The sequence below is a fragment of the Xyrauchen texanus genome, chromosome 17 (assembly GCF_025860055.1).
Source record: "Xyrauchen texanus isolate HMW12.3.18 chromosome 17, RBS_HiC_50CHRs, whole genome shotgun sequence".
Lineage (NCBI taxonomy): Eukaryota > Metazoa > Chordata > Actinopteri > Cypriniformes > Catostomidae > Xyrauchen > Xyrauchen texanus.
In genome coordinates this window covers 42,046,376-42,059,258 of record NC_068292.1, presented here as the reverse complement: position 1 = coordinate 42,059,258, position 12,883 = coordinate 42,046,376, and the positions used below count along the sequence as shown (strand labels likewise).

General features: G+C 37.4%; 1 protein-coding gene across 2 annotated transcripts; it reads right to left on the bottom strand.

Annotated features, from left to right (window-relative positions):
• Nucleotides 1-1,382: 1,382 nt before the first annotated feature.
• On the bottom strand, nucleotides 1,383-11,467 carry si:dkey-82o10.4 (uncharacterized protein LOC797793 homolog). 2 transcript variants are annotated; one of them, XM_052146342.1, is made up of 5 exons: nucleotides 10,958-11,465; nucleotides 7,763-7,834; nucleotides 7,514-7,640; nucleotides 6,004-6,151; nucleotides 1,383-2,712 (listed from the first exon to the last, which is right to left on the bottom strand). In XM_052146342.1, exons 1-5 carry the CDS (start codon nucleotides 11,345-11,347, stop codon nucleotides 2,634-2,636), a joined length of 816 nt encoding a protein of 271 aa, XP_052002302.1. In that variant the 5' UTR covers nucleotides 11,348-11,465; the 3' UTR covers nucleotides 1,383-2,633. The 2 variants fall into 2 exon arrangements, with proteins under 2 accessions (XP_052002302.1, XP_052002303.1); XM_052146343.1 differs by lacking the exon at nucleotides 1,383-2,712 and having other exon boundaries at nucleotides 6,014-7,337; nucleotides 10,958-11,467.
• Nucleotides 11,468-12,883: the final 1,416 nt, after the last annotated feature.

Below are 12,883 nucleotides of genomic sequence, written 5' to 3'. Positions count from 1 at the left end.
TTAAAATAATTTATTTGAGTGCAGAATGTAAGCAAATGGACATTACAACTCAAATGTACCACAATGAATCCGAATTCTAAATCTCATTGAATCGAGAGCTTCAAATTGGTAATCTGTCGAAACACAGCCCTACTGACCTAGTGTTGTCCTCAATTATTACAGCTCTTCGTGTAGTGTTCAATCCAATCTGTTTGTAATAGGCTATTTTAGTTTCTTTTCACAGTTTGATTAAGTTAAATATACAAGCAAATATACACACAGACACATTGGAAGAATTGCTCTCTTTTTCTCATTCGGCAACATCAATATAACACATCAGAAATACGAGTTATTGCTCAGTACAATAAACAGATTAATAAAGCAAATATTCCCTAATCCATGATAAAAGCCCAGGAGGAGAGGAAACAGCTTTGTAAAGCACATTAATGTTTTTATTTTCTTTTGTTCAGTTGTAGTTGAAGCCGCCGTGATTAATTGCCTAATATGGTATTAGCATATTTATTTCAATTGAAACAGGAGGTATGATCTCCACTGTTAATCATATTACGACTTGTTTGCACGCACATGACAAAACACCCACGCAAGTTGAACAATCCATTACTGCTGACAAAAACTGTAATAATCCAACGAAATGATTTAATGAATTTCAGTCAATGATAATTCGATGACTCCCTGTAAAGCTATGAATGCATAAACAATGACGTTTTCCACAGAAATAGGATGACATTAACGCACGAGTGAGGACAGCTTCCTGTCACTTAAACAAAGGATTTGTTTTAATATCCAAATTAGGTGATAATTGGTCTTAAGGCCCATCTGTTGTCGTGGGTGATCTGAAAGTATCAAATATGACTGTGAAATGTTGCTGGTTGTCTTGTTGGAGTCTCATCCTTGGCACGTTTCAATTCAAGTGTGACTTTTCCATACTATCATGTTGGAATGTTTAGTTGGCTGTCGGTAGGTTTACATGCACTTTAAAAGTTTGACTTTAGTCGGACTAAGGCGATAATTTGTCTTTTAGTCTGACTTAAATGGTACAAACAGACCTAGTCGGACTATCCAATTAGCGCAAAACTGTTTACGTTTTAAAATCAAAACAGAGAATAGTCAGATGATTTCAAATCTCATATTAATGACTTTTCCAAGACTGGAAAATTCCAGGTTTTCCAGAGCATTTGGGAACCCTTATTTTTGCTCCTAGCCCAGCCTTTTTTTAATAAGCTGATTTTTGATAGTTATCAGTGTATTGATGTGCATGAGTTTGGGGCTTGACTATCTGTTTGTCCAACCAATGCTACGCTTCAAACCATTGAACAGTCAATATTTGACCATTTATTAATAAATAATGCTACTTACAAAATAATTAGACAGACTTACTACTATTGTGGGTTGTTTTATTGAATAAACAGTACACTTTGTATAAGGGAGGTAGCTGGAGTCCACACTAAACTTAACATCATAGTTTTCCAAAGCATGTGGGACAAGAGAGTGTTTTCAAAAGACTGTTTTTGGTGGAAGAAAATGCCATTCCAGTGTGGATGAGAGGCATAAAAGCTAGAGGTCGACCGATAAATCGGTTTTGTCATTTAATCAGTATCGATAATTGCATTTTGGAACGGTTATTGGCAAAGATCGACAGCGATGTTTGCCGATATATTTTTTCTATTCTTCTGTGTTCCTCTGTGGCCAAAACCTTTAATCTGATGAATATGTAGACTGCAAAAAGATTAACTTGGTGAATATTTGTATACATGTAGAGCTTTGCAATCAGGGCCGTTTCTGACCATTCTGGCGCCATAGGCGAGATCCCTATTGGCGCCCCCATCAGGGGTGGGGTGGGGGGGTGGTTTGGCAGAGGCCTCCTCTTTGACGCCCTCCCACCAGGTGGTTCCCTAGGTGACTATCTATTTCACCTATGCCTAGAAATGGCCCTGATTGTAATGGAGCCAAGACTCTGTCACCATCACCGTTTATGGACTTTTTCACGATCAATACTGTGAAATGTTATTAAAAAAACCTGTTCAACAGACAAGCTACCCCTGATGATCAACTATTGATGAATGATGATCATCTGTTGCTTAATTAAAGCTCTTACAGTATTTATTAGCCCATATGTCAATGTTTACTTCATAGCGATTCTATTGTAATACATCGAAGATGATTTTAAAAGTGAACGTTTTATTTCCCTTGTGTGTTTGTGTGAGCTGGAAGCACAGACATTGCAAAATAAGAGTTCCTGGTGTATTTTCGGCATGTTTATAATTAAAAGTCCAGCGTTATGCACCATATCTTCATTTGTTCTGGTTATTATTTGGATTTTGGTTGCACAACAAACACGCATGTGGGATTTGACAGATTTTTGACTCTTGCAGCATCCATGTCTGCGCCTGTCACAATAAGGAAAGACTAAGATTACATTTTTTAACATTTAATAAATCGATTTAAAAAAAAACTATCGTCCGATTAATCTGTTGTCATATTTTCCACCACCTTAGTTATTAGTATCGGCAAAATCCACTATCGGTCGACCTCTAGTTGAGATAGTTCATCTGCCTTTGCTAAAAAACAAAAACATTTCAGTAATTCTAGTTTTAGTGTGGTAAAGTTTCAAGTGTAATCCGGAGTGATGGGTCTCACTCGAGATGTTTCCAGTGCCATATGCTGGTCACCGTCCAGTCTGGGTCGGCTCCAACCGTCAACTCACGATGAAACCTTCAAAAAACAAATCAATAATTATAAAAAGACTACCAAACAAGGTCTTGGTTGTTAAAGGTATACTTCACCCAAAAATAACAATTCTATCATTATTCACTTACCCTCATGTTGTTCTAAACCTATTTGTCTTATTTTCGTTCATGGAACACAAAAGGAGATATCGGGCAGCAGTGTTAATTTTAACAGTGAAATTGTTGGTAAACAAAGGTTATTTTTGTTGTTGTTGTTGTTGACAATAATGAAGTAGAGACACAACGTAATTCCCATATGATTCCAATGTGAACAAATAAAGACAGAATGAGTAAGTGACCCTAAACCTTTGAACGGTCGTGTATATACTTTTAAAAAAAACAAAATGGAGAAAGAATTGATTGAAATAATCCAGCCATAGTAACTGAATTACCCTCTAGTCAGATGTGCAACACGTAACGCAATATCCTAAACGGTCTAATCGTGAGGAATTCACTAAAGTGTAACTTTTAAAAGTATGCATTTGGCAAACGCTTTTATCCAAAGTGACTTACAGTGCACTTATTACAGGGACAATCCCACCGGAGCAACCTGGAGTTAAGTGCCTTACTCAAGGACACAATGGTGGTGGCTGTGGGGATCGAACCAGTGACCTTCTGATTAACAGTTATGTGCTTTAGCCCAATACTAAAGTTCGGTCTGTTACAGTTTTTTATAATTTTTCACATTATCGTCAACTAAAATGCTACTTTTGTTGACAACAACTGTATGCCATTTTAGTCTGAATAAATTGGAATAAACTAAATAAATTAAAAATTACATAATGAAATATTAATTAAAAATTTAACAACACTACTAAAATAAAAATCTGTGTAAAAATGAACACTGATAGTCACCATTCACTTTCATAGCATCTTTTTTTCTTACAATGAATGTGAATGGTGACTGTGGCTGCCTAACTTTTCCATTTGTGTTCCCTGGAAGAAAGTCATATGAGTTTGGAACAACTTGAGGTTTAGTAGCACCGCTTGTGTGTTTGCACTACTACATATGGTCAGTCTGTGCAGTGATCTGCAACACGCAATGGAAGATTCTGCTTTAGCTTTTTCTGGAACTATTTTAAATGCAAAAGAAAATAAATGGCCACATTGCATCTAAAATTGTAATGATTCTGTATTAAAGCGATAGTTCACCCAAAAATGAAAATTCTCTAATTTAAATGCCATCCTAGATGTGTGACTGACTTTCTTCTTCAGAACACCAATGAAGATTTTTAGAAGAATATTTCAGCTCTGTAGCTCCATACAATGCAAGTGAATGGTGACCAGAACTTTGAATCTCCAAAAACACATAAAGACAGCATAAAAGTAATCCAGAAGATTCCAGTGGTTCAATCAATGTCTTCTGAAGTTAAATGATAGGTGTGTAAGGAGCTCCTGGCTCAGTAGCTCAGTGAGTATTGACCCTGACGACCACCCCTGGGGTCGCAAGTTCAAATCCAGGGTGTGCTGGGTGACTCCAGCCAGGTTTCCTAAACAACCAAATTGGCCCGGTTGCTAAGGAGGGTAGATTCACATGGGGTACCCTCCTCGTGGACATGATTAGGGGTTTTCGCTCTCAATGGGACGCGTGGCAAGTTGTGCGTGGTTCGTGGAGAGTAGCATTAGCCTCTACATGCGGAGTCTCCGTGGCGTCATGCACAGCGAGCCAAGTGATAAGATGTGCAGATTGGCGGTCTCAGAAGTGGAGGCAACTGAGACTTGTCCTCCGCCACCCAGATTGAGGCGAGTAAACCCGCCACCAAGAGTACCTACTAAGTAGTGGGAATTGGGCATTCCAAATTGGGGATAAAAATGGGATAAACATAAAAAAAAGAATGTAAAAGTGAAAATGGAGATTTATTGTAAAAAAGGACTTGAATATTGCTCTGTTTCTTATCAACACCTATCATATCGCTGCTGAAGACATGGATTTAAGCACTGGAGTCGTATGGATTAATTTTATGCTGCCTTAATGTGCTTTTTGGAGCTTCAAAGTTCTGTTCACCATTCACTTGCATTGTATGGACCAACAGAGCTGAAATATTCTTCTAAAATCTTAATTTGTCTTCTGCAGAAGAGAGAAAGTCACACATCTGGGATGGGATCCCTTTAACTTCTTGTTCGGCCCATGTCTATGGCTGAATCACAGCCATGCTAATATTCAGGACAATGGCACTCTTACCTGTGAGATTTAAATATTAACCAATTTCTATCACAGTGTGTGCATCCCTACTGTAATGTGATAGAAAATCCGATAACATTACATATCATGCATCAAATCACGTCAAAACTCAATGGTATCAGAACAAGCAAATCACACGACGTAAAACAGGCTTATGTCCAAAAGTAACGCGTCACATCAATAGGGCGATCTGAAGTATGACATTTTCACAAAGTTAACTTAGTAACGGCACTCTCGCTGAGCGACAGCTGACTCAAATGTGCTAATGTGACAGATGGAAAGATGTTTTGAAACACGAGAGAGGCACGAGTATACAAACCGCTCAGAGCGAACCTATTAGCATCTATATATCCATCAAAGCAGTGCGCAAAACAAATGTCTGTCATGAGGGAGAAATCCATTAACTACATTTAAGATGATCTGAAGCTGCGCTGGCATTCATCAGTCAGACTTATGACTGTGTGTAGTTCATGTCAATGCTCTTCAAAGTCTGTCAGCTAGGAGGAAAGTTTGTGACATCAGCTGCTGTCGCGAAGGTTGTTTACATGGATTTGACTCCTAATTATGTTTTGTTTGCGACTCTTTGAAATGTGTGTTGCTTTGCAGTATATGAAATTTACCCTTGAGTGGCAAACATACAGCCTCCTATGCAAATTTGGACTGAAAACTAACTCCGCTATGAAAAATTTTCAGATTGTGGGATATTTTCCACGACATAAAGCAGTAGGGCGCTTCAAAGTAGCAATTAAGTCAGATAAGATGTGCATATACATAAACGAAACATCATATCATAACATTAAAATGTATGTGTGAATCGCACGAAAACATGTCCAGATCTCATTTCACCACAAAATCAAAAGAAAACACAAAAACAAAACAAAAAACTAAGCTGGTTTTTAGGACTATTGAGGCTTATTTGCATCATGACAATTAAGCACAAAATACTGCAATAAAAGGGGGGTTTGTCAAAATAAAATGTATGCATTTAATTTGATTCTGGGGTGAAATATGAGATGGGCATGACAGTTTTTGTGAGGTTCACCCATAAGCTCCTAGATGACATAAAACAGATGCTTTCTGGTATGGAACACCTACTCATACACAGCTGTGATGATCTTCTTTTGAGGGCCGTCTTGGTCTCCAGAGAAGTCCATCTTGAAGACCCGGGTGCTCTCGGGGTCGTCAGGTACATCTGCACTGGACAGGTGCCAAAACCTCATCATGATGTAACAGAACTTCCTGCCTATAGGAGAACATGAGAGACCTTCAACTCCATCAAGCTCAACCCTGTTACGCAGTACATTTTCCAGGTGTTTCTTCATTTCTTTGTCATTTATCTAATCAAAATATTTCAATCAAAACACACCTTGGGAATATTGCTTTAGCTGGTATTACTGACAGGTTTTTCTCTTACGGCCTCAATATCATTTCCCATCCTGTTAGTGCTTTGTTATATCCCTTCAACTATCAGTAAAGGGATAGTTCACCCAAAAATTACAATTCCCTTATCATTTACTCACCCACATGCCATCCCAGATGTATATGCCTTTCTATCTGCAGAACACAAATGGAGATGTTTAGAAGAACATCTCAGCTCAGGTCTGTTCAATGCACGTGAATGGTGACCAGAACTTTGAATCTCCAAAAAGCACATAAATGCCGCATAAAAGTAATCCGTAAGATTCCAGTGTCTTCAGAAGTAATGTGATAGGTGTGGGTGAGAAATAGATCAAAATTGAAGACCTTTTTTACTATAAATCTACTGACCAGCCCCAGCCAGTAGGTGGCTTTATGCACAAAGAACGCAAATCGCCAAAATACAAAAGAAGAAGAATGTGGGAGTGACGATGTGGATTTAAGCGCTGGCTTACTTTTATGCTTCCTTTATGTGCTTTTTAAAGATTCAAAGTTCTGGTCACCATTCACTTGCATTGTATGGACCTACAGAGCTGAGATATTTGGGATGGTATGAGGGTGAGTAAATGATGAGAGAATTTTCATTTTTGGGTGAACTACCTCTTTAATAACACCATCTTCCAAGAAGTGACATTATTAGAGGGAAAACAACAGCACAAACTTCAGTAAGTATTAGCAATTAATTTTTTAATGTTTAATTCTGTGATGTTTAGAGGTATTCGCTGGCTCGTCTCACTCTCATTCCATCTACACATTTCCAGAAGACGGTGTAATATACAAATTTCAGAAGATTAAACAAACACCAATATAATAATGGACCTAATGAGTAATGGCTAATGTCATCCTGTTATTGTGACGAGGAATGAGGATCTAAACGCAGCTTTTAATAAAACAAAGATGAACAAGGTAACTCAGAATTAAAGGAAATAAAACACAGGGAACCAGGCACAGAACATGACAACACATCGGAAGACGGACAAAGAAACCAGGGGAAACAAGGGAATGAGGAACACCTGGGGAAACAATCAGGGGAAAACCAATCATGAAAAGAAACTACAAAGGACAACAAAACTAACAGGAAACAGGAACTAAACAAGAATTTCTAGAAATAATCAATTTAAATGACAACAAAAGCTCATTCATATTTTTTGAAAGGTACTACTGTACATATCAGGAATGACCCCCTCACCTCTCTGGTCAAAGAATATAGAAACATCCTCGGGAAGTAGAAATAAGATGTCTTCAAGAGGGATCGCAAGATGTCTCTTTTGGGTCTCTGACAGAATTTTACATTTCTTTCGGACACTTTCAACAGCCTGTAAACCACAGAATTTATCATTGTTGTTTATAATAGGAATAATAGGACTGCTTCAGTTTTAACATTTTAGCCAAACCAGTCTGTTATTACAAAAACGTACAAGTACCCGAATTAACATACCTCTTTTGACATCACACTTCTCAACTCCTCAAACTTGCCTTTGGATAGCATGGCGGAGACATGGACCACTGCCTACAGAGAAAGAAGTCAGTCCCATCGTTTTGGTCAAGCAAAGTGATTTAATCGCAATTTAGTGGCTTGTTATTATTAATGATAGGACCTTATACATCAACCAGGCCAATGAATCAAGATATTAGGCGATTTCGTGATTATCAGCACCATTGGATTGCCATACCCACTTTAACAGGCCGATTAACAGTAGTAGCTCCCCTTATGTCAGTTCTAAAAAAGCACAGGGCTATTAATCAGAAGGTCACTGGTTCTAACCCCATGGCCACCACCATTGTGTCCTTGAGCAAGTCACTTAACTCCAGGTTGTTCCGGGGGGTTGTCCCTGTAATAAGTGCACTGTAAGTCGCTTTGGATAAAAAGCGTCTGACAAATGCATAAATGTAAATACATTTTCTGCTTTTAAACATTAATATAGTGAATGTTGAGTAAACATGATGTAAAATGCATATGTAACTGAATTCTGGGTATTTCATTTGTTGTCATAAAACTGCATTAAATATATGAAATGTACTGTATGTTGAGACAAAATACTTATTTATTAGTTCATGTTTCGGAGGTTAGTATTTGGGGTAAATAGGCTAAACGCCTAAACGGTGTGAAATCTACCTGTACTAACATTGTAGCTCTGAGTTCCACACCTTACTGTATTAAAGGAATATTCTGGGTTCAAGAAAGGTTAAGCTCAATCAACAGCATTTGTGGCATATTGCACATTGTTAAAAAAAGCAACAATGGAGGTTCCAGTGAGGCACTTACAATGGAAGTGATTGGGGCCAACTTGTGGATGTTTTAAAAGCAGAAAGGTGAAGCGAATCATTTTCTAGAAGCACTTACAATAACTATTCTGTTAAAACCATGTGTGCCGCACAAGCCCTCAAAAGTGAAGCCAAAACGTCTCGATTGTCCCCCCCGGTGACTGGTCCTAGTATAGGTCATAAACCCCGCCTCCCCATGTTATTCAACGGGACGTGAGACCAACTAAACAATTAAATTACACTTCACATATCTTTTTTCCAAAGATAGTTTCTGTCATTTACTGTAGTTTCTATCACGTTGATGTCATTTCAAGTGTTTGTTTTCAAAATAAGTTTGTTTTTAGTTAGTTACTTGATGCTATAAAAACGGTGCTGTGACATCATGATTGACAGCTGTGATTGACAGGTTCTCTGAGCGAAGTAGTCACTGAAGCACCAACTGACTTTTTTTTCATGATCTTCGGAGGACTGAGGAGATTGGAGCTTTAAATTTAATATCTAAATTTCTATAATTAATTATTTCACACCGTCATAAGTCAAAAGTCAAAAGTGCAGGGGCGTGTGCTTGCGATTGATTCAGCGAGAGTAAGGGCGGGGCCTTGATTTCGTGGCTTTACTTCCTGCTCACTACTGCGCAGATCTGGTCCCGAAATCGCAACTGCACAGACTCAAGTCCCAAGATGTCAGCGCCATATCGGGACACTGGCGGCTTCAGTTCTCACTAATGGAAAAGAGCGAAGGGGCGTCATCCATCTTTTTTTACAGTCTATGGTTAAAACTCATGTGTTATTTGAGCTGTACCATCATTTACACACTAATTGTAGGGTTTGTTGACCCATCATCATGGCAATGAAGTTGTAAAACTGGCAATAACTTTACACAGAAAAGGTTATTAAGGAATTTTATCACACTAAAGTTATGTAACCAGGCATACTGTTTACATCTTGTGGATATACTTTTGAACCAGTACGTTCTTTAAAGTTTACAGATTGGCCCCCATTCACTTCCATTGAAAGAGCCTCACTGCAACACAGAATTGAGCTTTTTAAGAAAAGGAGGGGCAAGTCAAAATGTATTTTTTTGATAATTAATATTATACCAAAATTTGGAAATTGGGACCGGACACCCTCAAAAGTTGAAAAAGCATTTTAGTTATTTTTAATAACTTTCACAATTAACAAATCTGTGTGTCATTTCACTTCATTTTAATATAAATGTTGTTATATTTTATTTTGTTATCACTGAACAATGCACTTCTATTCATTACTATTAGTAAATGCATTCCTATATATTTACTGTGCATTTTCACATTGAGAATCAATGGGTTCATTCAAAAGCTGAAAAATGTTGCTTTCAGAGGCTTTATATTGAGGGAGGATGAGAATAATGTATATTTTGTACAGTTCTGAGACCAGTGCAGACAGACAGCACACTGGAGGTTAAGTCATTCACTAAATAGGGAGTTGAATTTAATTTCAACATGGCTGGCATTGATTTGAGGATGCTGGCCATTACTTTGAATACAAATTATTTATTCAGCTTTATAGAAAATTAGCTGTCATGTCTGTAAGGTCTCAAAAACATGAATAACCAATTATCTTGGAAACATCATAAACAATTTGATGAAAAAAATCTGACTTTCTGTAGCTTGGTATTATTTACACGTTTTTAGCAAAATTATTTGCTCTAGAATTAATTATTATTATTGATTTTTTTGATATTTTTTTGCTTGTTTATTAGGTGCTAATAGTTACAAATAAAAAGAGAAAATGGAAAATGCACACAGCAGTCACGCTCGGGTCTCAGGAGGTAAAAATCCAATTAATGCACAAATTCTTATCAAATATTGAGACAGTTGAGCGGTTAAGAAATTATATAGAAGTGATCAAATAAACTGAAAACTTATGCACCATTTGATGAAGTGGTTATTTTAAACAATGGTGCACTTCATTATTATTATTATTATTTATACTAATAATTATTTATATATATATATATATATATATATATATATATAAATAATTTTAAATTAAAATATTATTATATCAAGAAAAATAATTATTTTATTAATCTTACTGCATCATGCATCTTAATTTGTATTATTCATCACAATCTTGCTATAAAAGTATTTACCATTTTCAGATATTATCCCCTAAATTTGCTATATCACAACATGCCTCTGTGTACATTACTTTGAAAATGTAAATAAAAACATGGAAACATTTATGTAAATAAAAAAACAAAAACAACTTGTTTTATATTGCATTTCCTTACCCACACTTATATATAATACATTTTTCATCATCATAAACTTTGTGACTGGGGCGAAAGGGGGTACTGTAGCCCTGTCGTTCCCACTCATACAAACCTGTTTCACGCCATTGTCAAACTCCACATTGAAATTCAAGCCAAAATAGAGTTCAATTAAAAACAAAATAATCTTGTTCCTGATCCATGTCACGGGATCCGGGGTGCCCACTACTGTAATGCCAGGAAGACGAGTGACCTTAGAGTCTCCGTCTCTATCTTTACTATAAAGTCTGTATTCCTGCCCAGCGCAGAATGGCGCAGACTGTCGTCGCAGACAGTCCCAAGCGCGCTTTGGAGAAACTGCACAGCTGGAATGAAGACGCACGCGCTGATGCGCCCATGATTGCCAACGGGTCTCCTCCTGCTTTGCAGACAGAGTATTCCACATCCAAGGACAGGCCAGGGGTGCGAGTTCCCCACGTGCAACCAAACATGCGAAGCGTTGCATCACGGACGCGCATTTCTTTGGGAACTGCGCAATGGTGAGATGTTCATTATTATAAAGCGCGTAAAAGGAGACACATCCTGTGCCCACGATCTCTTCCGGCAACCTTACGAAACTAACCCCATACCCAGTACCCATAATGCCTAGTTTGGTTCATCACTGCTGTCGTTTCTCCGGTAGATGTCGGCAAAGCCCGGTGTTTCCCACGCGCGCTCCCGCGGCACGCATGCGCACACTGTGGGACATCATGAACGTCAAGTTCGCAAGGTAAATGAAGGAGAGGAGGAAGCACGTTATTCCCCGCTGTTTGGGTTTTACAGTTAGGAATATATGCAGGGGGGAGTTGTCACAAGGGTTTTATCTCAGCAAGTCATGTTTTAGTCAAAACAAACTGTTTGTTTTCTGTTTCAGTGATATTTGTAGGTTGGTTTCAAACACCTATATCAAAACTGTGTTAAATTAGAACGCGCATCATGCAACGTGCGCGAGCGCGTGTGTTTGCGTGAAGTCTGTGCTCCAAGCTAAATTTAAACATTATCATATTTTTGTAATAGCGTTTGGATGAACAAGTGGACACAATCAAATTAGCTTACAATAAAATTATATTGAATAAAATTAGCATTCATGCAAGACTAGGCTCAACTATAAAAAGACAGTAGTTGTTAACTGGAAAGTTGAACTGTGTTCTCAAGACAAGTGTATTTTTTTCTTCTTCATAAATGCCAACTCAGGGCAAGTTGCAACATGTTTTTAGCTTATATGTTGGACATTTTTTACTTTTTATTTTATTTTTTGCAATCGCATCATTTTTTACTGTTGAAATATTGCTAAAAAGCCTATTATAGGCAGTTTAATAGCAGGTTCCATTGTGACAACTTACCCCATATACTGAGATAGTATGCCACCCTGTTGGGGCATATTGTCACAAAAGGTAACTTGTTGTCTGATCTGTTTTTTCTAGGTCAATATGGTGGAAATATTCAGTTTTTTTATATATATAACACACACTTGTAAAGTGTCTCCAAAATATTTAGACACTTAAGCCACATCATTTCATAAGATTCAAAACATCAAAGCAAGTGGCGTCTGTGCTCAAATGCTGCTAGAGCCTTACTCAGAACTAATTTCACTTTTCTAATTTTTGTATTAACTTGTGGTCTGTAAGTGATCTATAATAGATTAAGTTTGTTCCCGTCAAGTTCACACAGTTTGAAAATCCCAAAGTTTCCAAATACTTTTTAATTTGAACACTGGATCTATTGTTTTATCATTTATAACCTAAAAAACTTAGTTTGTGTTTTGCTTGAAACTATATAATAAATGCTTATTTAATGCATAATGTACCATATGTAAAGACCTACTATATAATGTATGAACTATTGAACAAAGATGAGTTTGCCTGTGGTTAGGCTCATTTTCCTGTTGAATCATTTGGAAATGAGTGACACAGGTGGGTTTAATATGCGCCCCCCTCCCTGAAATGAGAGGTATCACCCAAACACACCTCACAGGTGCAGAACATTATTGTTTGAGAAGCTT